General features: G+C 36.7%; 1 protein-coding gene across 4 annotated transcripts in view; it reads left to right on the plus strand.

Moving 5' to 3' along the window:
• DOCK4 (dedicator of cytokinesis 4) overlaps window positions 1-24,720 on the plus strand; it is a 244,634-nt gene that overhangs the window by 101,922 nt on the left and 117,992 nt on the right. For all 4 annotated transcript variants that reach the window (XM_040062079.2, XM_040062081.2, XM_040062080.2 and 1 more), the window contains exons 9-12: window positions 19,703-19,784; window positions 20,394-20,454; window positions 22,315-22,447; window positions 24,405-24,493. In XM_040062079.2, coding sequence (XP_039918013.1) covers window positions 19,703-19,784; window positions 20,394-20,454; window positions 22,315-22,447; window positions 24,405-24,493 — 365 coding nt within the window. The remainder of the gene's footprint in view (window positions 1-19,702; window positions 19,785-20,393; window positions 20,455-22,314; window positions 22,448-24,404; window positions 24,494-24,720) is intronic.

A 24,720-nucleotide genomic window follows, 5' to 3' on the forward strand; every position in this document is an offset into this window, starting at 1 on the left:
GTTTTCTGTGAACTTCTCCAGCTTGAGTCCTTTCTACAGTTGTTGTCTTAAATATGGCAATAGGATTTTGGGGAACTACATGGAATAAACTGCCTGGAAGCTGGGCTGAATTTGACAAAATTATGTCTGTGCTTTGTAACCAGTAACCAGTACTTTGAAGGAAGGATATACTGAGTACATTAATTTTTGCGGTTAGTGAGATCATGTATACACAGCTAATGTTACAGTGTTAGCTACTAAATACTGACATTTCATTCTGGCCTGCACTTCAGACAGTAAGTCACCGAAATAGAGTTTCCTGTCGTTTCTGAGAATTAAATGTGCATCAAGACATGTTGTTTGTGTTCACTCCAATGAATGCCACAGCAGGTGATAGATTTACGAGAGAGCTGCAGACCTTGACAGAAAACAATTTGGGATGATATGGATTGCTGAAAGCAAGGTTAAGGCAGTGGTGGTGGTGTGAAAGCAAATGGATTGGATTTCATGTTACATGAAAGCACAAAATCTAGAGCTGTTTCGCACATGCTTGCTGTGATCTGACCTTTAGTTATTGATTCCTGACTTCAGTGTCTGTTTTCAGCTGCGGTGAACTTCCTCATCCCATTACTGGCAAACCTTGAAGAAATGTGTTGTTACAAATCCAAAATGCCTTCTAGGACATGGAGGGAATGATAGGATAAGCTTTGTGAAGGTAGTTTGCACCATCTGCAAATCAAAGAAACATGCCATTCTGTAACAACAACAAAAAACCCCAAACAAACAACAAACATAACAAAAAACCTCTCCCAAGAAACAAGCAGAAACTGCTCAACATACTGGAAAAGCTAAACCTAAAAGAGCTTTCACAAAAACAAATTAAATGCAAGGTATATCTGTATCACAGAATGAACTCTGGGATGCAGAGGTGTTCAAGATGGGTACTTACATGACCTGTCCAGACTAGACATGGAAGTGACCAGTTTATTACAGAGTTAAACCAAAGCTGGTTGGTCATGGTGCACAACTGTATGGGACAATGTATAATTTTTATTCAATACAAATGGGTGGGATGTTTGAGATCTTCAGGCCCTTGCTGATGCATGCTTGAAATGAACAATCTCCCTCAGAAGAATGATGATGTATGAGAGGAGACAGTGTCCCCAGACCCCGCCGTTCATGCCCTGCAATGATGCCAAAGCCTATGGACAGCAGTGGACTTGAGGAGCTTGAATACGTAGACCCTTTTGCTCATTTCTAGCAAAAGTACAGGTCTAAAGTTGTGTGTGGCAACACCTTAGGATCTGTCACAACCTAGTTGTGTCATTTGTCCATTGGTTTTCGAAGTCTTCATTTTGTGGTCCAGTAGAAAACTGTAATGAAAAGAACAGATGAAACTTGTTACTAGCACAGGTAAAGGTAGAAGTATATTAATATAAATGACTTAAAATGTATTTCCTCAAACCATTGCTTGTGTTATTAGAATTTTTTTGGCTTTATTTCTTTGGACTTTGCTGCTTTATATGTTAAATTTTGTAAGCACTGTATGTGTACCAAGCTTTCCTCAGGTGGGTAATCCTGTTTGCTTTAGCGAGACTGTTCAAATGTAATAGAATGTTCATTGTCTACCTCATATAAATTAACATAAAGCAAGTCACCTCTTAAGGAGTTCAGTTGGAGAGAGTAAAGAATTCAGATTTAATAATAGAATGTCTTGAAACTAACTTAGCTTCTTCTCAGGTGGACCTGCAATTGTAAGATATCTCTATATCAATATATCTATCGCTAATAAATCTATTTTTTCTAACCTCAGTTATATACAATTAAAATAGCAGCTTTAAAAGATTGGATGACTAGAAGCAAGGTTGTCTGGTTACTTTTTAAATTGATTGGATATCTTTTTCCACAGCTTTTTGTTTGTTTGTTTTATGTTATCAGTTTTATACATTCAACTGTTTAAACAGCAATATTTGTTCAAGTATCACAGTAAACAGAATAGCAGTTGTAGATATTGAGATGGAGAAATGCTATCCAAAAAGGAATAGTATTTCCAGTCCAGACTGGTGCAAGAGAAAACCCTGTGGAAAAATCCATGCTTTGGAAAATAAGGAAAAAAGAAAGTCATAACTTCATAACATAGGGAATATATGATTCAATAGCTGAGCTTTGTATTAGAGTGCAAGAATAGGATTGTCCTTAGCCCATTTTAAACTATAGTTTACTCATGCAATATTAGGAAAATATCAGACTTAGAAAATATTCATTGAGCAATGAAAGATGGTAAAACTTTTTCTTGTACAGTTATAGAGTTCTCTAAAAATAGCATCCTGTAGCAACTGAGACAAACCAAGGTATGAAGAGAAAGCACAGTGTGTTAACAGTTTTTGCATTTGTCTTAGTGGGACCAGAATTGAGCATCTAATAAGAAAATACAGTATCATTACATGCTAAGAATAGATTAAAAGAATATAGATGTATAAAGTAGGAAAAAAAAAGTTAGATATCAAATTGAAAGCTATGAGCCTGAATGTCAGCACAAAACTTTTCTCTGGTTCTTCTGACCCATGTGTTTTGCCACAGGAACTACATTTAGTAAGTATTGGCAAAAGTGAATTCTGACATGATGCAATGTAGGTACTGTTTGTCTTTGTAAAGACAAGCAGATAAGGAAAAGGAGAACAGTAGTAATTTTAATTCCTTTTACATTTATAAAATATCTTAATGCAGATTGCTGTGGCTAAAGAGATGGTTCAGATTCTGTGGCAGATAGGAAGTGTAAGTTTGAGTTAATATTCAAAGCAGAGCAAGAAATTGGATATGGGCCTTTTTTCTCTTAAAGAAGAAACACACCTACTAATATAAATCTATTCTTCACCTACACTGCAGTTTGTTGCTCTTTATTTGACAAATAAATTTTAGAAAATCCCTGATGTGCTTTATATTTAAATTCAGCATTTGCTTCATTATCTTTTGTTTCTCTAAGTAGTCACATCTCATTAGACATGAATTAGTCCTGAAATAAAGTACAAGTATGTCTTCAGGTGGATGGCAGGGGGAGGAGCAGACACACCATCACCTCTGGAATCTGTGTAGATGGATCTATCTTTCTGCAGTCACGGGTAAGATGCCAAGATTAAGACAATAGGCCAATGCTTTCCTTTTTGTCTGATTTCAGAAGGTTTCATGATGAATCAATGGACTTTAGGGTTGGAATCCAGATCCAAAGGCATCTAAACTTAGGATCTTTGTGTGAATTGCATCATCAGTAACTAGTTATAGTCAGTAAATCCTAGAAAACAATTCAGCTGATGAAATGTCTGCATCTTCTTTAGGGAATTTTGGACAGCTCCTTAGGAGCCATAGGTAGTATTGATTGAAGAGCTGCTCAGTGTACCCTGAAGTAATTTTGATCTGAATCCATCCAGAAAACTTTTTTGTGTTCTGTTTCACTACTTTAGATCTCAGTAAAATTTGAGGCTTCAGGTTCAGAAAAAGCTGATATTGAAATCATAAAGGATATAAATTCTCAGTATTAGTTATCTGAGTTTTTGACATCAGCCCTTAAGTGTGGAATCTATAGGGATAAGCACTCTGAATTTGCTCTTAAATATTCGCAAAGGATTTAGGGTAGTCGATCAAAAATAAGTGAGATATATATGTACAAATTCAATGTTTTTCACTACGTGTTGATTTTTTTTTCTTTTTAATTAGGAATAGGAAAGATACATTGTGGTGGGCAATGTATATGTTTAAGGAATATTCTCCTAGTTAAACATAAACATTGGTGCTCTCATTGTGGGACCTACCAGTGCATTTTTAGGATAGCATATTTTAAAATAAGTAAAGAGATGGACATTAAAGCCATAAAATCATTTAACAGTTATTCCGGTTTTGATAATGTATCTTAGTATTCCTTTAGTGTTTTGAATAGATCATCATTATATGATCTTTATTAAGGTGTGTTGCAACACACCTTAAGGGGTGTTTATTCTATGAATAAAAGAACAATTAATTATATTTGTAGCTATTCTCAATTAAATAATTTTTCATCTTTGACAGCATGTATAAATGCTCCTAGTTTTTCCAACATATACTGGGAATTTGATAATATTTTTTTCATGAGATGTAAAAAACTGATTTTGAAATGCATTAGTAACTTTCTCAGAGCAGAAATCTGGTATCAGATAGGGACAGAAAAAATCAGTGATGCTTCGAAGCTTTTTTTGTTTTCCAAATTTCTGGCTAAAGATTTCTCTGGATTGGTAGGGGCTGTTATGCCCTGCTTACACCTTACCTAATGAGATCAGCACCCACTTTGGGCAATAGGAACGGTTTTCTATCAACAGTGCTAGAGTTAAATACTCTTTTGGGATCCCTTTCCATTTGTTTGGGACAGGATGAGATTGTACTTTTCTCCAGATTTTCTTTTGTTGCTGGAAATTGCTATTAAAAATAACCGTTTCTAAATATGTTGGCATTTACAATAATGACAGTCCTGTTGTATTAAGTTAGGGATAATAATAAAATACAGGTTAATCTATGACTTCCTTGTTGTTAATAAAAAATAATAATAAATATTATTTTGCAGATTGTTCCTATATAAAATAATTGTTTAATGTGTGTCTTCACACTCTAAAAGGCTTTTTTTGTACATGAATATTCTACTTGTATGGAAGCAAGAAAACTGCCTATATTTAAGTCAGGTAGTTAAATCTGAGTCATGATATGCTTCTGCTTATTAAGACTACAGTTGCAAGTCATTCATTTTCTACTTAATTGGTGCATGCTAATTTTCCTTGCTTTGTATGCATATATGTATATCCACATTTTGTGGCTAAACTAGCTGCTAGGAATGATTTTTGCTGTCACTTAAATTAACAATAAACTGCTGAAGCCAGCCCCTGATGGTTCCTAGGGTTTTCCCTGGTGTGTTTTTGTATCATCTTCCATTTGTCTCTTCTTCCTTCTGCTTTGCAGTTTCCTGTTCTAGAGCAGTAACAGCCCCTGAGTGGGGTTAGAGCAAGTTGTGAACGGCGCTGCTTTAACATGGTACAGCCATATGGCTTGTCCCAGTAAATTTCTTTGGTTTATGTGCTGTTATGTCTTCTAACCTTATAGTTCTGTTCCTCTTTTATTTAAGGTCACAAGCCCAGTTTGTATATTCCTTGGGTATTTTTGGTTAAGAAAGTAAAAAACTATAATGCTGATACTTAAATTTTAGAACTAATTTCACTAGTATAGAATCCTAAAAGGAAGCATTTTAGCATATGCAGGTGTAGAGAGGTTCTGTTACTGTAGTTGGAAAATGAAAGAGGTCTGTGGTCACATCTCTTGAGATTTGTTTGTCTTTTAGTTCAGTACTATTTTTCTGGCCACTGCTGAGCTTGTACTGTCTACTTATAGTTCTTCCTGAAGTATATGAGCTCAAACATACTCTACCTGGATCTGTATTGGTACTTTGTGTTGTTAAAAAAATGCTTTTATAAAATCTGTTCTGGAATCTGGTTTGTTACACAGATGTTTGAGACAAGAAAAAATCAGAAGGACTTACCAATTTGGTATGGAGCCTTGAAGATTTGTTTTTATATAATCTTATTTTGTTGTAAGCAAATCAACAGTTTGAAAGTCTAAGACTTCTGTTTACTTATGCAAGTAGTGCCAGCTGGTAGGAGTGGATTTGTAGAGCAGCAGCTCATGTTAGACCCAATGTTAACGTGTATAAATATTTTAAGGATTTTACTGTGGACTAAATCTGCGGTTGTGTGGACTGAGTGGCAGTAGCATATGTTTAGTTTGGATTCACAGCTAGACTGCTCTAGCTTGTGAATCATAATGTGGAGATGATCAGAAAATTGTCTTCAAAAGCACCAAATTCTATTTAACTTGATCATATAGATCATAAAATAGTGTATGTAAGATGGATACTACAGGATCATAGTTTGAATGAGGGAAAGTTCTGTGGAACAGAGTAAATCAACTGTGCTTTGGGACTTAATTGTTTCTACTAAAATCACATTGCAAAAATGATTTCAGAGTTCAAAGGGATTATAGAACCCTGAGTGCAATTGATTTAATATGAGAAACACTTAATGATTTTAGGTAAGAGAGACGCCATTGTTACAGCACAAAAGGAATACTGGAAATGTGTGTTTGCAACATTTCAGCACACTGCAACAATCCTGTGTTCTGATGTTCTTTATAGGCTGTTTTATAAATCAGTTGTAGTGTGTATTATTTGTGAAGTTTTAGAAGTTTTTCTATTTCTGGGAATATGCAGGGGAATATATAGAGTCCCAGCATTTAGAGTACTGAGGAGTGTGAGTGTGGTGATGATTGTTGGCTTTGGGGATACCTTTTTATCTCACCCGAACTGAAGTTAATGAAACAAACCTTTCTTTCAGCAGTAAGGTCACACATAAAAAGCCAATGATATGTACTTCAAGGGATTACATAGTTAAAAGTTTTGCAGTGGCAGATTTTCAGAGAAATAAAGGACATCTGATGACAGTCTGTGCTTTCTGTTCACATGTACTAATATCAGCTACCCAATATGGCATTTTTTTGCAGTAGTGATGACCTTAGTATAGCCAGGGGGGGCATTTACACTGGAGCTCTAAGAACACCAATCATTTAATCAAAAATACATTGATTTTTTTCTTTTGAAATCAGATCCTGGAAAGATCTCACTTATTAACTTCTAATAGAATCATTTTAACAAGTGGCAAGGGACAAAAGTAAGAGCTTAGCTGTTTTGTAGACAATGAGCATTATTCACTGAGGCTGTGTTACCTTTATTTGTTGCTATAAGAATATTCCGCTGCTACCAAAAAAAAAAAAAAAGGGGGGGGGGGGAGGGGGTTGGGCAAAAAAGCTCAAAGGAAATATTTACCAGATGACTATGTTCAAAAAATCAAGTTATCCCCATGTCCTCTGAAATTCCTTCTTTTCCAGTGTAGATGCCATAAGACTGTATCAATGTATGTTGCACATTACCATCTAGAGATCTTGCCTGGGTTTTTTAAGGAGAATTTTGAAAACTCCAGCAACACTGGGTAGTGTATTATGAAAAAAGGAATAGGAGGTGTTAAGGCTGCTGCCTACATTTGTTCAGTTCAGACTGTGGCCTGTTCTCGGCATTGATAAGCATGCATAAGAATGCCGCATCATCATCTGCTCAGAGTCCCGTTCGCTTTGCTGACCTTTACATTTATGTAGAGTTTGTTCTTCTGTCTTATGCCAGCATACTGCTGCACAAATTCTTAAATCTTTAATGTGACCCATAGTTCTTATGTAGCATTCTAAACCATTTTCTTTTTTCCAAGTAGTAGTACTATTAATGGGAAAATTTCAAGGCAGCACTTCAATAAAATGGAGTGTGTTAAAATTTTCTTTCATTGATAGATGCTTTGTGTCTGTGTCAATATGATATGAACATCTTATCAGAAACGACTGATGCCTCTAGCCCCATCTGTGTGGGGTGGCGAGATAAGTTGGCATGCTAATCCTTTTTCTATCACCTTGAACAACCTTGTTTGTAACTATCATATTGCCCTCAAATGAGAAGAGATTCTTAAACAGCACAAAGAGAATAGGCTGTTTATCCAAGACCAGTGAAAGCAAACTGCATTTTTTTGGTGAGCTTTTGATTATGTCCTTGATGATTGTGTAAACTCCAAACCATACCAGAGGATAAGATTACCTTTCCTTTGTTGTATTCTCAACGTCACCTTTTAGTGGCATCCACATCATCAATCTTTTTATCCCTTTCTTATTTCAGTTTTGTTATCCATTGAATTCAGTGGAAACACTTGCCAAAAGCTGAAATCCACATTAGTCAAAATATTCAATACATGGTGTTCTAATTTTTAATTTTTTTAAAAAACATACTGTCAGTTTTTTCCCCCCTTATTCTACTGTAATGTAAAAGGATTTTGGTATAGTAAGAGAATGTTTAAAGATATATTTTTCAACCTTAATTAATATCTTCAAGTCTGAGAACTGCTCATCTCAAAGAACGTGACTTTAATCATCACTCTAACTAAAGTTTGTGCAACTCACTATTACTGTTAACAACAGCAAGGAAGGGCTTGGATACCTCTTGAATCAAGCTAATAATACATTTTCTCTACCCTGAAGGTTCACTGCTGACAACCCAAGATGTCCTTCAAATATATCCCTGTGGTCTCTTGTACAGGAGCTCAAAGATTCTATATTATTTTAAGCACAGAAATGGGTTACACTTGACTTTCAGTATCTAGTTTGCTTAGAATCAGTACTCCAGATATCAGAACTCTTAATGCAGGAGACTCAAATTCTTTGTTGCCTCTAAGTCATGTTGAACTCTAGACCACAAAGGAGATGGAGATTATATTTGTGAAGCTGTCAGTGGGTACTCAGTGCGAGGCTGCAGAAGGTGGTAAAAAGGTACAACTTGAACCTCTGGCTCACAAAAAACATGTCACATGTTGTTGTGAGGGATAGTTCATTAATTATAGTCATTTCGAACTTATAGGCAAGTAGACAAGTGGCCGAATGTTATATCATGGCAGTTAGTAACTTTCAGAGGCGAGAGATGAAAAAGACTGTAAAAAAACCATATTTCCATAAAGACCCAAATGACCCGGCTGCCTGAATGTGGTACTTACACATAATAGCAAAAGCATGGAAGGGTTGAGGCTGAAAGAAAAGTCCTGAAGTCATCTGGTCTAACCACTCTAGAGCGGTTTCCCAGAATCATGTCCAGATGGCTCTTAAGTATCTCCAAGGATGGAGATTTCACAACCTCCCTGGGCAACCTTTACTAGTGCTCAGACACAATCCGTCAGTAAAGAATTTGTTCCCTGATGCTTAGTGGGAACCTCCTGTGCTTTAGTTTATGTCCATTGCCACACTGAGAACCACTGAAATTTGCTTGACTGTCCTCTTTGCTCCTTCTCTTCAGATATATTCCAATTTATTAATAAGATTCCCTCTGAGTTTCTCTTCTCTAAGCTAAACAGTCCCAGCTGTCAGAGCATTGTATCCAGTCCCTTAATCATGTCCAAATGTGGTATAAGCAGTGCTGAGTAGAGAAAAAGGCTTCCCTCAGCCTGCTGGCAATACTCTGTAATACATCCCAGGATATCATTGGCCTCCTGTACTGCAAGGGCACATTTCTGGTTTATGTTTGGCTTGGTGTCTACCAGGATGCCCAGGTCTACAATGTGTGAGTCTGTTATTACATTCTATCTTCTTTTCAGACTCTTGTTTCTTTATTCTATTCTCACATCAGAGATGAGAACAAGTGAAGTTTGGAAAATGATTGTGAGGACATTTTAAGTCCAGATTTGGAAATAATTTCAAATGGTGCAATCTATCTCAAGTACAAAAGCAGCAGAGAGATGGAGAAAAAAAATTATATATGAGCATGCATGCACATTAGTTGGTACTAAGATTTTCTGATTCTGCATATGGTTTCTTTTTCTATATTTGATTGTTTGATATTTAAGTCTTGTATCTCTGAATGTCATGGAAATTCAGAGGCTCTATTAATAAATAACCCTGCATAAAGACAGGGGTTTGTTTCTAACATTATCTGTGAGAATTAGTATCATTCAGGGAAAAAAAAAAAAAGACTTTATGTGGTATTTTTGAGTTAAGGATGTGTTTTAACTCAGACATAATTTCCTGGTACTAATAGCACAGACTTTCTGGGGAGGTGTGAGCAATGACTAAAGGCAGAGTTCAGACTGGACTTTGTTGTACTTTTTCAGCAATGTGAATTATTTATATTAGCAGCTCCCTAAAATTTTAAATTTATAATTAGGTGATAGACTACCTTTTTGCCTTAAAATACTCATTTTAGTGTGTTTAACTTTCACTTCGTTAATATTGTTCCTTGGAAATTATTGCTCAGATACCTCCACATTATCCATGGATACTTTTTGTCTTGAGGTACTCTTGGATCCTGACTTTTTAGATGCAAGCGTGCCTGTAAACAGGGTAGGGATTTAAGCTGAAGGAACTAGCAGCATTTTTGGTAAAAGGAACAATCCATGGGAGTCAGAAGCAATTTATTAGCTCAGGGCTACTTTTCTGTTACAGTATTTCCACAAAAGCACGATTGCACCATTAGTAGATCACAGCATAGGGTAGTTCAGTGTTGTTTTCAATTTCCTGTGCCATATTCACAAAAATATCTAATCTTATTAAAACTGTGCTACAGTGAATTACACAAAATCAATGCATGTATGTATATATGTGTGTGTGTATATATATATATATATATATATATATATATGCATCATAGATGCAGGAGAGATGAAGTATCTTGGGTTTTCTGGCTAGCAGACTCTTAAAGGAGTCTTCCATTCTAATTTAGTCACTTACTGCTCTGGTTTGCTACTCCTTAGAAGCAAAATAAAACCAGCCTAGTTTTATTTACTTCCTGCTTATTCAAGAGTTAGTACTAATTTTACCAGGAAAGTTAAAACACCTTAAAGAAAACATAAAGGTCACTTTGACAAGAGAGTAGCCACTACTCTTGTACCAATCTTTTGTGCATTTGGAATAAGCACAACTCTTTAGGTGGCTAACTTGGTATATACATTTCTGAATGTGGTTGGTTTTTTTTTTTTTTTTTTTTTTTTTTTTTAAATTATGTCATCCTATATATTGATATATGTATATATACACACGCTATATAAGCAGGCTTAATTATTTTGTTACAAGCTCTAAGATACATGGTAATATGCCCATTCTTGTGGACAAGAATCTATTAGTGCGGCTGCAATTTGGCTTAAAAAAAAGCACCTTAAAATGAAGCCTGAAGTTCCAGAAACTTCAAGCGCTTCCCCTCAGAAAATGTGCATAATTTTTTCCAGTTGCTCAGTGTGAGCAGAAGAATTCCTATGTGCAGGAATATAGTAAAGTCCATATAGAGGCTGTTAGCCTTTTCTTGGTAGTAGTAGCTTAGTATAAAAGTCTTTCTGCTTGGATCCTACATGTGGAGATATTTTGGAGTGGAAATTGTCAGTGGAGATTAGCAAAAAGATGGTTTCTTGGTCCCAGTCAGACTGAAAAAGTGAAGGATGTGCCTCAATTGAATTCTGCTTCTTTGCTTGAGAATACTGTCTTGAACTGCCTACTGTGGAGATCCTCCAGAGGCGAGAACACTGAAGCACTGGCCCAGTCAGTCAGTGTGCCCTGTTCACTACATTGTAATTTGTTCTTTTAGACGGCAAAACAGTTGCTCACTATAGCGATTATACTGACCCTTAATGTAATCAGCATTCCATAATCAAACACAGAAACTTGAGCCTCTTAGGTATCCCATGGATATTCAAGGTTACTTGTCTTTTCTATCATTTTCCTAAGTCTGATTTCAGGTTTTGACCTGAAATCTGTATTGGGTTTCGAAACTGTTCACAGAAACATACCAGGACCAATGAGAAATTTCAAATTCAGTGGGTTGATATGTTACAAATATTTCTACAGGTCTGTCCTGTTTCTCCTTTGCAACTTTTTTAAATTTTCAGTTACCAGTTGTGTACAGATTTGATTGGAAGGGTAACAAAAAGATAATATAGTTCCACCCTCCATGCCATGGGCAGGGATACTAATATCAGTACCAAATATGCCTTATTTCTCTCTCACAATTGACTAATTCTGCTCATAACTCAGTTTTACATATTCGTCAACAACAACAGGATAAGCAGACAGGATTCATCTAGTGGGAAGATGTACAAAAGGAATGTTTGACACAACTGTATCCTCCTGCCATATGTTTTTGCTTTATGGTAGTTTCTGTAAGAAGATATTTTCTACAGATTAATCTTCATTGCTGGGTATCTTGGCTTAAGACAATTTAAAGAGGCGCACACTCTATAATTAGTTACCCCCTCACCCCCTAGCTTCAACCAGTCCCTTTCTACCAATGAGGAAGAAATGTGGGTGGGTATCAGTGAAAAAAATAGCCGTTTACGAACAAGTGGAATAGTGACAGGCAAAAAAAATAACAGTAAATAATCACTAGGCACAAAATTGCTGAATCTTTGGAACAAAGAGATACCCAGATTGGCCGGGTAACAGCCCCTCCTAAGATGGTGGCCCTCACCGCTGACCATGTAGGGAGACAAAGGGAAAATGGCATCTGAGGCTTTCCAAGATGGTACTTGCCACAGGAACGCAATAATATTTTGGGTTACCCACCACACCAGGGGATCAAAACACTTTGTCCTGGTTTGTAAGAGGTTCTAATTGTTTTAGTAATACTTCTGTTTTGTGCTGATTTTGGCTGAAGTAGTGTTCATTTTCTCTACAGTAGCTGGTATGGGGCTGTGTTTTGGTCTGGTTCTGAGGACAGTGCTGGTAACACAGGGATGTTGTAGCTATTGCTGAGTGGAACTTACAGAAGGTTAAGTCCTTTTTCACTTCTCGCCCCACTCTGCCAGTGGGGGGGGTGGGGGTGCACAAGGACTTGGGAGAGGATCCAACCAGGACAGCTGACCCCAGTGCAGGGATATCCCACACCATAAGATGTCGTGCTCAGCGTAGAAAACTGGGGGAAGAAAAGGAAAGGAGGCAGAGTAATGGCATTTGTCTTCCTCACTCGCCATTACCTGTGATGGAGCCATGTTTTTCTGGGGATGGCTGGACACCTGCCTGCCTGTGGAAAGTGTGTGTGGTTTCTGCTTTATGTGTTAAACTGCCTTTACATTAACCCACAAGTTTTCTGAATTTTACCCTGATTCTCTCCCCCACCCCACTCTGGGGGAGTGAGCTGGTGACTGAGCTACCGGCTGGGGTTAAATCACAGCACTTTTAATCATTCATTTTATCTGACTTTTTTCAATGCTTTATATTTTTTGTCATTAATGAGACACTTCTGATAAATTGCTCTTTAAATACTGGCCATTCTTGAATTGCAAGAGAATTAACATTTTCATTCAGGCTAGTACAAGTATTGTTTGAGGAGCTGGTGCTTCAGTAATTGTGTTTCTTTGGCCTGATGGCCTAGACTTTCTTATTCAGCCTGTGTATGGCAGGTGCTGCGTGTGACTTTACAACAAATGGCATTTGTGAATAAGTAAAATGAGGTAGATACAGTAGGAATGAGTTGCTAAAAAAAGCCACAAGTGTAGTCTAGCAATCAAATGCTTCTGAGAAGGTTTGGTTTTGTATTTTATGGGTAGACAGAGCCTTATTTATTTATATCTTTTGTAAGCCCTCCCAAGAGTGAGGGTGTGTTAGAAAGTTGTTGTATTTCATGATGTAGCTCAGTTCCCCTCAGGAGGAGCCATATTCAGTGAAACAAATCCACCTTCTTATCCATTGTTTAAAGATTATTTCTCAAATATCTTCTACTTGCTGTAGTTGGACCAAGGGTGCTAGCCTATGTAATCTTTGATCTGAGCTTCTATTGATAGCACATTTTAAAGCAGACAAACCAACCCAAGAAGAACCTGTGGTATCAATTACGCTGCATTTATGCATTAACAAATAACCTGCTTACTGTTTCTGTTGTAGAAATTGAAAACTGACAGGAAAAATAGCTGGTTTTAAATGTGATGATGAAAACACTGGAAGAGGTGTGACCTGTCATGTGGCTGGTGGAACTTAAACAATTAGCTACATTCAGAAATGAATGCAGTGCTGAAACAGTAGTATGTGCCAGTATGTACCAGCCATGACATGTATGCACCAGATTTAAGTACCCATATTGAACACCAGTGGGGTGTATATGTGTGTGTGTATATATATATATATATAGTTGGTTTACGGATCATCTCGCAAAGAACACTTGCAGTTGCAAGCTGCGGTCACACTGACTACCAGCAAAAGGCATTTTAGGACTGACACAGAATACAGGCTTGCTGCTTGTAAATCTCCAAATGGCATAGAATACATAGGAAGACAGGGGGTTTTTGGAAGAAGGGGAATTTTCTCAAATGGTCTTGTTTTCCTTCACTTTACCAGTTTCTCCTGCTCCCTTCAGGTTTAATTTCCATCTTTGGGAGAAGATGCTGTAAATCTGCTTCTATCCATGCTGTTAGCTCAGTCATTGACTAGGATAATAATCAAGACTGTGATTCAGCTTAAAGGATCTGTAGGTCTGTGTACTGGTAACGCTGTAATGCAAAAATGTTTATCTGTGGTGGCAGACTAAGATCAGTGAAGGCTTCAGCTTCTGGTATATGTTGTTTCTTTAGCTGTAAATACCTGCTGATAGATTCTTAAAAACAGTGTTCTGTCTTTAAACTGTCATCTTCCTCTGACTCCTGGTACATCATGAAAAATAATTTAAAGTTACTGCTTTCTAGCTCATTTAAGAAATGAATGATACCATCTTTCATTTAAAATACAGGTGCAAATATCTAAAATAATATAGGTTATATTCATAAAATCTCTAGTAAAACCTAATTTCTCAAGGCTGTCTTTGGTTAATAAAGAGGTAAAAGTGGAGGAGAAGAGGATCTTCATTTAACCATGCAAGTCTTTTACTTTTCCTCCAGTCTCCTTTTCTGCTATCTCCTTTCCTTATTAACAGTACAGCTAGCCAATGGAAACTGAGCTCCCCTGCATCATCTGTGAACCTTCTCTGAATGCTTTTTTCTTCTTCTTCCCTCACATTGTTAGCATGGCTAGGGGACAGAAAGATAAGCTTCGATGTACCATCATAATATTGTTTGGGGTTTTTTGTTAGCATTTTTGCTTTGATCTTTATCTGAATTTGGCTGACATTTTTATAGTACTCATTCTTTCTTTTCTGTCCTTCTTTGCTTATTGCCTTGTATTTTACATTAGAAATTTGGGAATGTTTTTTTTAAGTACATAACAGATGCAATACAGGACCTGACTTACTGTGGATCAGGTGGTACTGCTAAGTCATGTTGACACATTTATCATTCAGTTATACCCTGATTAAGGATATACTTTCAGGCTTTGTGATCTTTCAGTAACTTCTGGTATGTTGTACAACATTCCTCAGTATTTCACCACTAAGCATGGGGGTAACTTTTTTTGTCTGACCTGGGTTTTACAAAACCACTTATCCTTTAGCTGTAAATGAAGTCAATTCAGATTCAAGTTCCTACTGAACATCCATTGACAGTGTTCTGGAATGTAATAAACTTGAGGTGGTAAATTATGTGGCAGAATTCTCTTATTGCTCCTCATTGTTCACTTTGGAAATTGCTGTAACCTATTTTCAAGTAGAGAGCATTTATAAAGATGTCTGAAAGTGGAGCTGTACTAAGAACTATGACTATTTCATATCATAGTTTTCCACAAGAATATGCCATGTGGTATAAATCTGGCCAGATTTTTTTTTGATGGTGTGTTTATAAATCACAGAGCAAGCAGTCTGTCTAGACTGGTACCATGTGACTGATAATATTTTCCTGCTAATACTAAGGAAATAGGGGTCACATATGAAAATAGAACAGTTTTCAGCCGTGTTCCTTTAAAATGCATCTGTTAAGCCTGCAGATTTGGAACATGTTGTTACTCTGCTAATACATGAGAAGTTACAGTACAAAAATCCCTTGTTGACCTTCTTAAATTAATCTCTCCAGCATTAGTTATTTCCTTATTATCAGTGGGAAGACAGCTGAGTTTAAATGTGTATGACGTGTTCAAGTGGCAAGATTGGTGATCATGACAAAATCATTGCAGTCTCAACTAAAATCAAATTGTCTTAATACAAAGAAAAGGTATTTCTGTTTTGGGGTACTGCTGTGTGTATTTGCTGTATCTATGTATGTGTAGCTGACTGATGTGCAGTAAGATACTAGCTCTAGATTTAACCCTCTGAGATCTTTACTGGTGTTTGAAGCCAGGCTTTCAGATCTTGGCAAGTCTGTCTTTATTTTGTGTTTTGAAGGCTATTTACTTTCCTTAGCACTTTTTCTGACTTGTTGGTCTCTACAGAAATCCTTTGAAATGATATATAAATACCCATGCTCTATGTACAAAGGTATAACATTGCCATTTTTGTCTTGTAATCTTAGAAGTCTGACTGCTTGTATCTGCTCCCTAGAAATGTTCAAAGATAACCATTTGAATCTGAGTTGTAACTGGTTCTTCATATGTTTCTAGTGAAAAAAAAAAGCTATCATAAAGCACTGAGCAAGGATTAAGTTTTTTTGTTGTTGTTGCTGGTTTTGGCTTAGTTTTTTCATTGCCACTGGGTCCTCTGCTTCAATGAAACAAAATTTCAAATGTAAATGAGGAAAGTAAATCTGCATAACCATTACATATCTGTTGTAATCAGTATATTTCTTTGTAGAATCACAAAAGTCTTTGGCTTTTAGTTGTGTTGTGAATCATAATCTCATGATCTGTGAGTATAAGCAGAGCTTGAAAACTTCATATTGTAGTAGATAGAGAATAGGAAGCTTTCAAAAAATGTGCCTTTGTGTGGAACATGAACTTAATTAATGCAGAATACACTCACAGTTAAATATATTTCCCAGTCACCTGGTAAACTAGAAGATAGCTTATGAATGGTATTTTTATTTGAACCAACATATCTAGCATTTGTTTTAAAGTCAAAAACATAGTGAAATGTGATGTGCATGTATGTATTATTTTCAAATTGTTATGTAGACTGAAGATAAAGGGATGAAATTCAGAATCACCTTTACTGGCCAAATTTTTACTGACATGTACCAAGTGCACAGAAGCTGTGTTGCTGCTGGAGCGGGCTTTTTTATTTGTATGCAGTTTGGCATGGTGCCACACATAATGGGTTCCTAAGACTTTAGCTATTTTGGCAATATAATTACTAATTGTTGTTCAATGTACAGTAATTTTGTGTGAGACCTATAAACAAAGCTATATATTTTTTTTACTGTATTTTCCAATATTGCTAATTAGCTAAATTCTAAATGAAAGGACATAATTATTTTGAAACCAGTTGTAAATCAACACCAATATACCAACTTGTTTCTCTGTAAAAATACACTAACGTAAACAGTCTTTAAAGCTCAATTTTATTTTTCTCATGGAGACCTAACCTGAAGAAGTTTGCTCTATCACAAAAGGTGAATGAAAAAAAATAACATTTTGGTGTGGAAATGTTTTCATGTACTTTGATGTGTGAGCTCCACTCTGCTGTTTCTTAGGTTCTGCCTTTTATGGTGTCTGATAAAATAGCTGTACAGCTGAAAATTGCACAAAAGTTTTCAAAGAATCACAGTAAGAGAATCTTAAATATTTACTCGTTCAGCCTGGATAGCTGACACATAAAAACACAGTGTTCTCCAGAAATAGCTCTTAAGATATGTGTTCTTGAGTGTTACAACATCCTGGGTTGCATCAATAAGAACGTAGCCAGTTACTTATGGGCAGTGATCATCCCCTGCTCAGCATCGGTCAGACCGTGCCAGTTTTGAGTCCTTCAGTACAAGACCAATATTAGTGAGCTGAAGTATGTTCAGCAGAAGGCCTCACATTGTTTGTGGGTAGGAGCTCCTGCACTGGGAGGTCAGGTTAAGGCAGTGGAGTTTGTTCAGACTGGAGAAAAAGCAGTTTTGAGGGGAGCTAAATCACAGAATAATCACAGATGCATAGAACGTTTTGGGTCAGAAGGGACCTTTAAAGGTCATCTAGTTTAGCTCCTCTGCAACAAGCTGAGACATTATCACAGAATCATTAAGGCTGGAAAAGTCCTCCAAGATCATAGAGTCTTGGAGTCTTGCTGGTCAGAACCTTGTCCATCCTAAGTATTTCTATGGTGGGGCATCTATTATGTCACTGGTAAACCTGTTCCAGTGTTTTACCACTGCCATTGTGAAAACATTCTTTCTTATTTCTAGTTTGAATCAACCCTCTTTTAGTTCTAATCATTATCTCTTGTCCTATGGCAACAGTCCCCAGTAAAAAGTTTGTCCCCATTTGTGATTGGGATATGCAAAGCAATCACACGGAGATGAGAGATTTCGCAGGGCAGAGAGTTCCTCTGAGCGAGCTCAAGGCTGAGCCAAGGCTGAGAGCCCTTCTGCCTGTTTATTTTTTACCTTTTATACATTTGTGGGTCTGGCTGTGGATTGGCTTCTGGAGTTTTCACCCCTCAGCCAAATGGCCAGACCAACTGTCAGTTACAATTGTTTTCAGGTTAGAAATATGCAAACAAAGGACAGAGAATGAAAAACAAAGGATTTGTTTATGTTACATGTGTGGGAAAAGGTAGAAACTGCTCCTAATATTGTACAGTAGCTAAAAAGTCTGACTCCATTTTATGAACAATCAAAAGGCTTTAAAAAACTCAGAAAAAAAGTGACACCCATTTACCTACGAGAAGATCAATAACATCGATGGTGGGACAGTGAGAGACAAGGGATGCAGACTGAAACAAGAGAATGTGCATCTGGATGTCAAGTAAAAGCTGAGGACAGTCAGACACTGGAATGGGTTTTTCAGAGAGCCTTTTTTGTTTCCTTAACTGAAGGTTTTCTTGACCCAACTGGCTAAAGTTCTGAGCAAGCTAATCTGACCTTATAGCTGACCCCACTTTGAGCAGGAGTTTGGATGCAGAGGCCCTTTGAGGTCCCTTTTAATGGGAATGACTGATTCTGTGAATGATCAATGCAGATTTTCTACAAGGCAAATGTTGGTGCAATAAAGATTTAATTAGTCTCTATTGAGATGGATCTTATCCAACACATTTCTAGTGATTTTCCAGCCACATTTTGAAGAGCTATACTTGATACAGAGCAGTGTTAAACCATGTTTAGCTTCCGGAATAAGCAGAAGATGTGGATACAGCTGAGAGAAAAATATAGTTTTACTTAGGAAATTTTATTTCTGATTTGAGCATTACAGGACATCCAGACTAATGTGTCTGGCCAGCTAGGGCTGGGGATGAGAGGGTGAAGGGAAATGTCTATAACACTTACTTGCCTTTCCCATCTTCCAAATCTCTCACTACAGAGATATATGATTATTACACTGCTTACGAGGCTGTGTCTTAGAGAAAATTATCCAAAGCATGGAAGGTTGGCTTTTTCATAATACTGCCATGCATGAATTGCCAGGTTTGCTTAGAGTTTCCTACTGTCTAATGCAAATATTTCAAAAAACAATTTCATTTCCAGTGGGGTTTTATGCCCTCTTCTATTTGGAAATAAGAGTTCTCTGTATCTCCCTACTAGCAGTATTAATACTTGTATCAGCTACAGCATTTAACACCCCAGAGCAGACTGCAAAACAGGATTTAAAAAATTAAATTTGCCCTGCTGGAACTTTCAAGACTCTTACAAAACTGCTAAAATCAATGTACCGTAGTGAGAGGTTTTAACAGAGTTATATAAGAAAAATGTCTCCTACAAATATCATCCTACATATGAAAAAGAATATTGGTTGAATACAAACATGGCAACGTTGACATTTGTTTAGCAAGAATTACTACCAACTTACTACACATCTAATTTTAGTTCTAGGATAAATGGATTTTATTGCTTGTGTTTCTCTGTGTACTAGGATGTGCAATATCATTCTTCCAAATGACAGTCAGTCTTCTATTTTCTCTTGAGTTTTTAGTAATTTTCTTAAGTGATTGAGTTAATCACCACCCTTCACCTTCCCCTTTTTTTTTTTCCATTCATATATATGAGACTTTCAGAAAGAAATTATTTCATTTGTTTTTATCTTGAGGAAGGTTGCATCTGGAAATAAGATCAAAATGAGATCTACTTTTGCTGTACTGTTGTTCAACATATCTGTCATATTTGTTTTCTTACAGTGAAAGATTTTTTTTAAGACTGAATAGAAATGGTTTGCCAAAATGTCCAGAAAAGCCTGAAAGACACTGTTCTCTCTTTGTGGTGAGTTCTTCCTAGTCTCAATCTTTTTTTGTGCTGGATGTTGACAAAAGAAGTTGGGTTAAATTGTTATTGTGTCGTTGACTCAGAGCTGCTCCCTGAGCTTGTACGTTGCTTTGAACATCAACTCAAAAGGCTGGTTTGAGGCGCTGAAGGGTATGGGTGAAGCCCCAATCTGAATGTTTTATGGCAGTATGGGGACACTCATTGAACTTCCATGTAGGCATATGCACCAGTTGTCCTCTGTGCAACAAGGACCAGTTGTTTCCTCCTTGTACTTTTTGCACCCAAATGATTGTTTGTGCAGCACGCTCTGTACTTCCAGAATATTTGGAATTGCACAAATGCTTCACTACTGCTCAAGGCACACAGCAAGTCTCTTGTGCCCTCCCACTGATTTTGCTACATTACAGCAAATTCTAACCAGGATATTTTAGGACACTCATTTTGAGTGCATGATGCCCAGTTTAAAGTGTTGAAGGCATTTGTTAATGCTGTATAAATGAACTCACTGTTCATTTGTCACTGGCAATGAAAGTAGTGTGTACAGGTCTCTTTAAATGTTGTATTTTAATCAGGAGTCATAAATAATGAGTTTCTGGTCTTGTGCAGGATTTGGGTAGCAGTGAACTCAGGAAGGACATCTATATCACTGTGCACATTATCCGAATAGGTAGGTATAATCTTATATTTGTTGGATGTATGGCAGCAAAAAAACTGCTTGGGGCTAGCTTTTCGATTTGTTATAATAGCTAGATTTTTGAGCAAATTTTTGGGAAAGAAAATGCCTGGTTTTTATTCAAAGAATTGCTTAGATTTCTCAGCATTGTTTTATGTTATTTATCAAGTATACTGCTGAGTTTAGATGCAGTATACTTTGTTACAATCACAAAACAAAATGAAAATGTCAGAGATGAGCTGTGTTAAGAAGATGTAGTTGTCATTGGGGAGTCCATTCTTGTTCTAAAGTGCAATTTCAAGCATCCTTTGAACATTGAAAAGCTTGTCTGGACATTCAGTGTACCTCATTTGTATATAATATCTGGTGTATATCTGATATTGTTCAGATGAATTTAGTCTCCTCCCTGACTCCTTTTAAAAGGAGGAGAGGTGAAAAAAATGGACAGTATTTCATAAAAATTTCAATCTCTGATCCTATAGACCAATATCAAGTCCTCTATAATAAAAGTGGAGGAGAAGAAAAGTGTACATTTGTGTTAGGTACTTATTTTAAGAAGTCCTCTGGGCTGTACTGATGTGAAACAATAATCTTTGGGTCTGCTTCTGACCTCTTAGATATATTGTTTTCTTTGTAAACTGCCTCTAGTTGTGTCAGTGCAGTACTAAATATAAATTTTCTTCCTATTTTTGAAAGACATTTTGAAGTATAGTTGCTGTAACCTGTGCTGAGTTCAGAAACAATTTATTACAAAATTAACTTTATTTTACAGCCGTGAGAAATAATTTTCCTTGCATTTTTATGCTAAATTGATATGTCATCAAAATGCAGTGTTTTGGGGTTTTGGCAAGGTTTTAGAAAAGATATAGTAAATTCTGATGTAAGTACAGTTAGAAGAATAAATGTTTTAAAAATATTAAAGAGTAGGATATTTCCAGTCATATAATTTTCAAATATATTCACAGCTAAGTTTATATGTGAACCACTGAAATATTAAAAAGTTAAAACAAAATTTATCTGCTTTGTGCTGTGAAAATGAACAATTGCTCCTCAAGCTGCTGTGATGCATAGGGATATTTGGAGGAGACATTGCCCTGCAGCAACTGAAGCCATAGGTTTTTTTGTCAGAAATTAAGACTTGGTGGGAAAGATACATAACTGCTAGTGCACATTTGAATAAAATGGCTAGAAAGGGGGCCGTTTCAAATGCCAGGAACACAGTGAGAAGATTGATGAATTGTATTTAAATCAAATAGAAAAGGCTAGAAAAATATTTTGTTTCAAATCTCTTTCCCTTGACTGCCTTCTTTCTTTCCTTACCATAAATTGTTTTTTCTGCCCTTTGTCATATTTTGTCCCCATGTTTCATCTCTCCTTCTTTATTTTTCTGCAACTGGTCAATTATCTCCTTGCTTTCCAGTTGCCAATAAGGAAACAGCATTTGATTACCAAATTGTAATGGATTAATCACAACACCTCTCACATAAACGATGGGTAGCAACAGCCACAGTAAAATAACTCTTACCAGATAGCGATTGTTGAACACTGTCATGTCTGAATTCTAAATTTAATTTGATAGTGTCATGAGGATTCTATGATTGGGTACTACAAAGTGGTGTTTGTTGAGTGAGGGGATGAGCAGAACCTCTGGTCTGAGACCTTTCAAGATCACCACATACTTAGTGGATTTGCTGAATCACTTGCTACCTGAATGAACTATAGAGATGGACCAGGTTCCCAGTGAGAGTATACTTGGCATTATCTGAGCTGCATTGCTTGCTGCCTCCTTTTTGTGGTTTGGAGAGACACATTTCCGTGGACTATGCATCAAATAAATATGTGTTTTTTCGGCAGGACGAATGGGAGCTGGAGAAAAGAAAAATGCCTGCAATGTACAATATAGACGGCCCTTTGGCTGTGCAGTCCTCAGTATTGCAGATTTGCTGGCAGGAGATTCAAAGGATGACCTTGTCTTAAAAGTCTACATGTAAGAAATGTTTTTGTCTTAATTTTTGGGAGTACCTTCAAGTCATTTTGCATTAGAATCAGTGGTGTTAAGTACAATGTGATTAAATAGCTCTAGCTCCTTTCTTTTCCAAAAATGCCCAGTTGCTGGGTTTTTTGGCTTTTTTTATCATAGTGTGGAAATTTTGGCTAGTTCTACAGGTGTGTTTATAAAGTGGGATAATATTAAAGATAAAGGCTACATCTTTTTAGGTATTTGTGTATTATTGGCATTTTTCACATTATTCTGGAGCTCTCTTATTATGGGAACGTAAGGTGTTTTAGGACTTACTTAAGTGCCTTGTGCTGCCAAGGCACCTAGTGGAAGTACGTTTTAGCTACAGGGAAAAAAAAAAAAGCAGGCAGAGTATCTTTCTGTGAAATGAAGCAACAATATAATGGGAATAACAAAATTATAGGAGGCATTTAGTGCTGGGGAATGAAAAATTAAAAGTAGGTTTAAAAATGAATGCTTGATTAGATAGTGGGTTTTCACTGATAGCAATTGGAAGAAGGTTCAATTCTCTAGTAGCAACTCAATGCATGTAATTTCCTGCTGATCTTGGACATTATAGTAAGAACTGTTTTGTGGAGTGGTCAAGTCTAACTGCATGCCTGGGGCACATATTGTCATATGCATGTTCTGCCCTTCCCAGGGGTAGCACTCAAGTCTTGAAGGCATGGGTGTCTTTTCTCTGTCTCCATCTGTGGTGAGTTAGAACTCCTGAAATCAGTCTGCAGAAAAGCAGCTTAGTGTAACAGTGAACAGGTGAGCTGGCTCTTATTTAGATTCCCAGAACACTGAAGTCAGATAAATGTTTACTCCTGGTTAACAAATTGTTAGGTTTGTCTGCCTATTATGCTTTGGGTTTTTTTTAAAAAAATGCCTGTTTTAAGGTAACAAAAACAATGGAAGAAAATTATCACTAGAAATCAGATTTAATGCTAAGGCTAACTCAAGTCTAAATTTTGAAAAGTGATCATTAGAACATAGTCAGGTTTTCCTTATGGGAAACCAGCTACTTTCTAAAGGTATACTGAAATGTAATTTACTCTTTCATTGACTACCTCCTGAAGATAACAACCTTTTTAACTAACTTTGAAGTGTATTGATGCCTAGAGAGGCTACCTGGAACAGAGGCTAGACAATGTTAAAGGAATAAAGTAGGTATTTATTAAAAGGCCTTTAAAGGATACACCTTGGACCAGCTATATAAGAGCTGGTATAAGAGCCAGGCTGTGGTTCAACCCAAGAGGGACAACCAGTCGTGAGTTTTCATACTTTTATAGGTTTTGGTCCATTTACTTATTGGGGTTAATTGTCTAATTACAGCTTCAGGTTATGAAGTCCCATCCTCCCAGTTTGTCCTCCTCAATTCACTCTTGTTTATGCTTTTGAGCCTGAGGCTGTAATGATGTTCTTGGTTCTCAGGCTAGAAAAGGATTGTTTTATCTAACTAAGCTGTGAAGAGAACTTGCTAACACTGTATATGAAGTTCAGAGTCACACACTAATGCAGTACAGAAACTGGAAAATATGAAAGCTAAAACTTTGGTCATCAGTATAGCACAGATTTTTCTTTTTACTAAGACCAGCTCTGAGTCCTGTGTCTTTGGTGTGTCACAAGATAGATTTCTGTGTGGATAAGCCCTGAAGGGTAGATCTATATAGAAATAAACTTGGTCATGGCTGAGTTCCTCAGCATAATTGTTCCTATCTTTCTCCTATCCTTTGCCACACAAAGCAGGTATTTCATGGTGCCTTTCTCAAAAGGTAAGGGCACTCTTTCCATTGAGACAGGCAGTTTCATGGTGCTTCGTTAGCTCTTATTTTGTTATTTGTTTCATGAACTAAAGAGGAGTCATATAGGGATATTTTGTGAAGTTGGTCTGATAAACTTGTTTTCCATTTCAGAATTAAGAAAGTTATTATTTTTCTAGGTGCAACACAGAGAGTGACTGGTATCAGATCCATGAAAATATCATTAAAAAGCTGAACGCACGTTACAACTTGACAGGCTCCAATGCAGGTGAGTAATTTGCCACCGTTCTGCTCACATTCTTAGGAGTTCCTTAGTTTACAAAGGAAGTAGCACTATACATCTATGAAAGAAACAGTTTTTCTCATAGAGAAAAATAGTCAGATGAAAATGTACAATACTACTGTTCATGTGCCCTTTTAAAAATTAAAAAAAAAAAAAAAAAAAAAAAAAATCCCTAAATTTTCTTCAAGGAACTATACAATGTAAACTTTTAT

The sequence above is a fragment of the Hirundo rustica genome, chromosome 4 (assembly GCF_015227805.2).
Source record: "Hirundo rustica isolate bHirRus1 chromosome 4, bHirRus1.pri.v3, whole genome shotgun sequence".
Classification (NCBI taxonomy): Eukaryota; Metazoa; Chordata; class Aves; order Passeriformes; family Hirundinidae; genus Hirundo; species Hirundo rustica.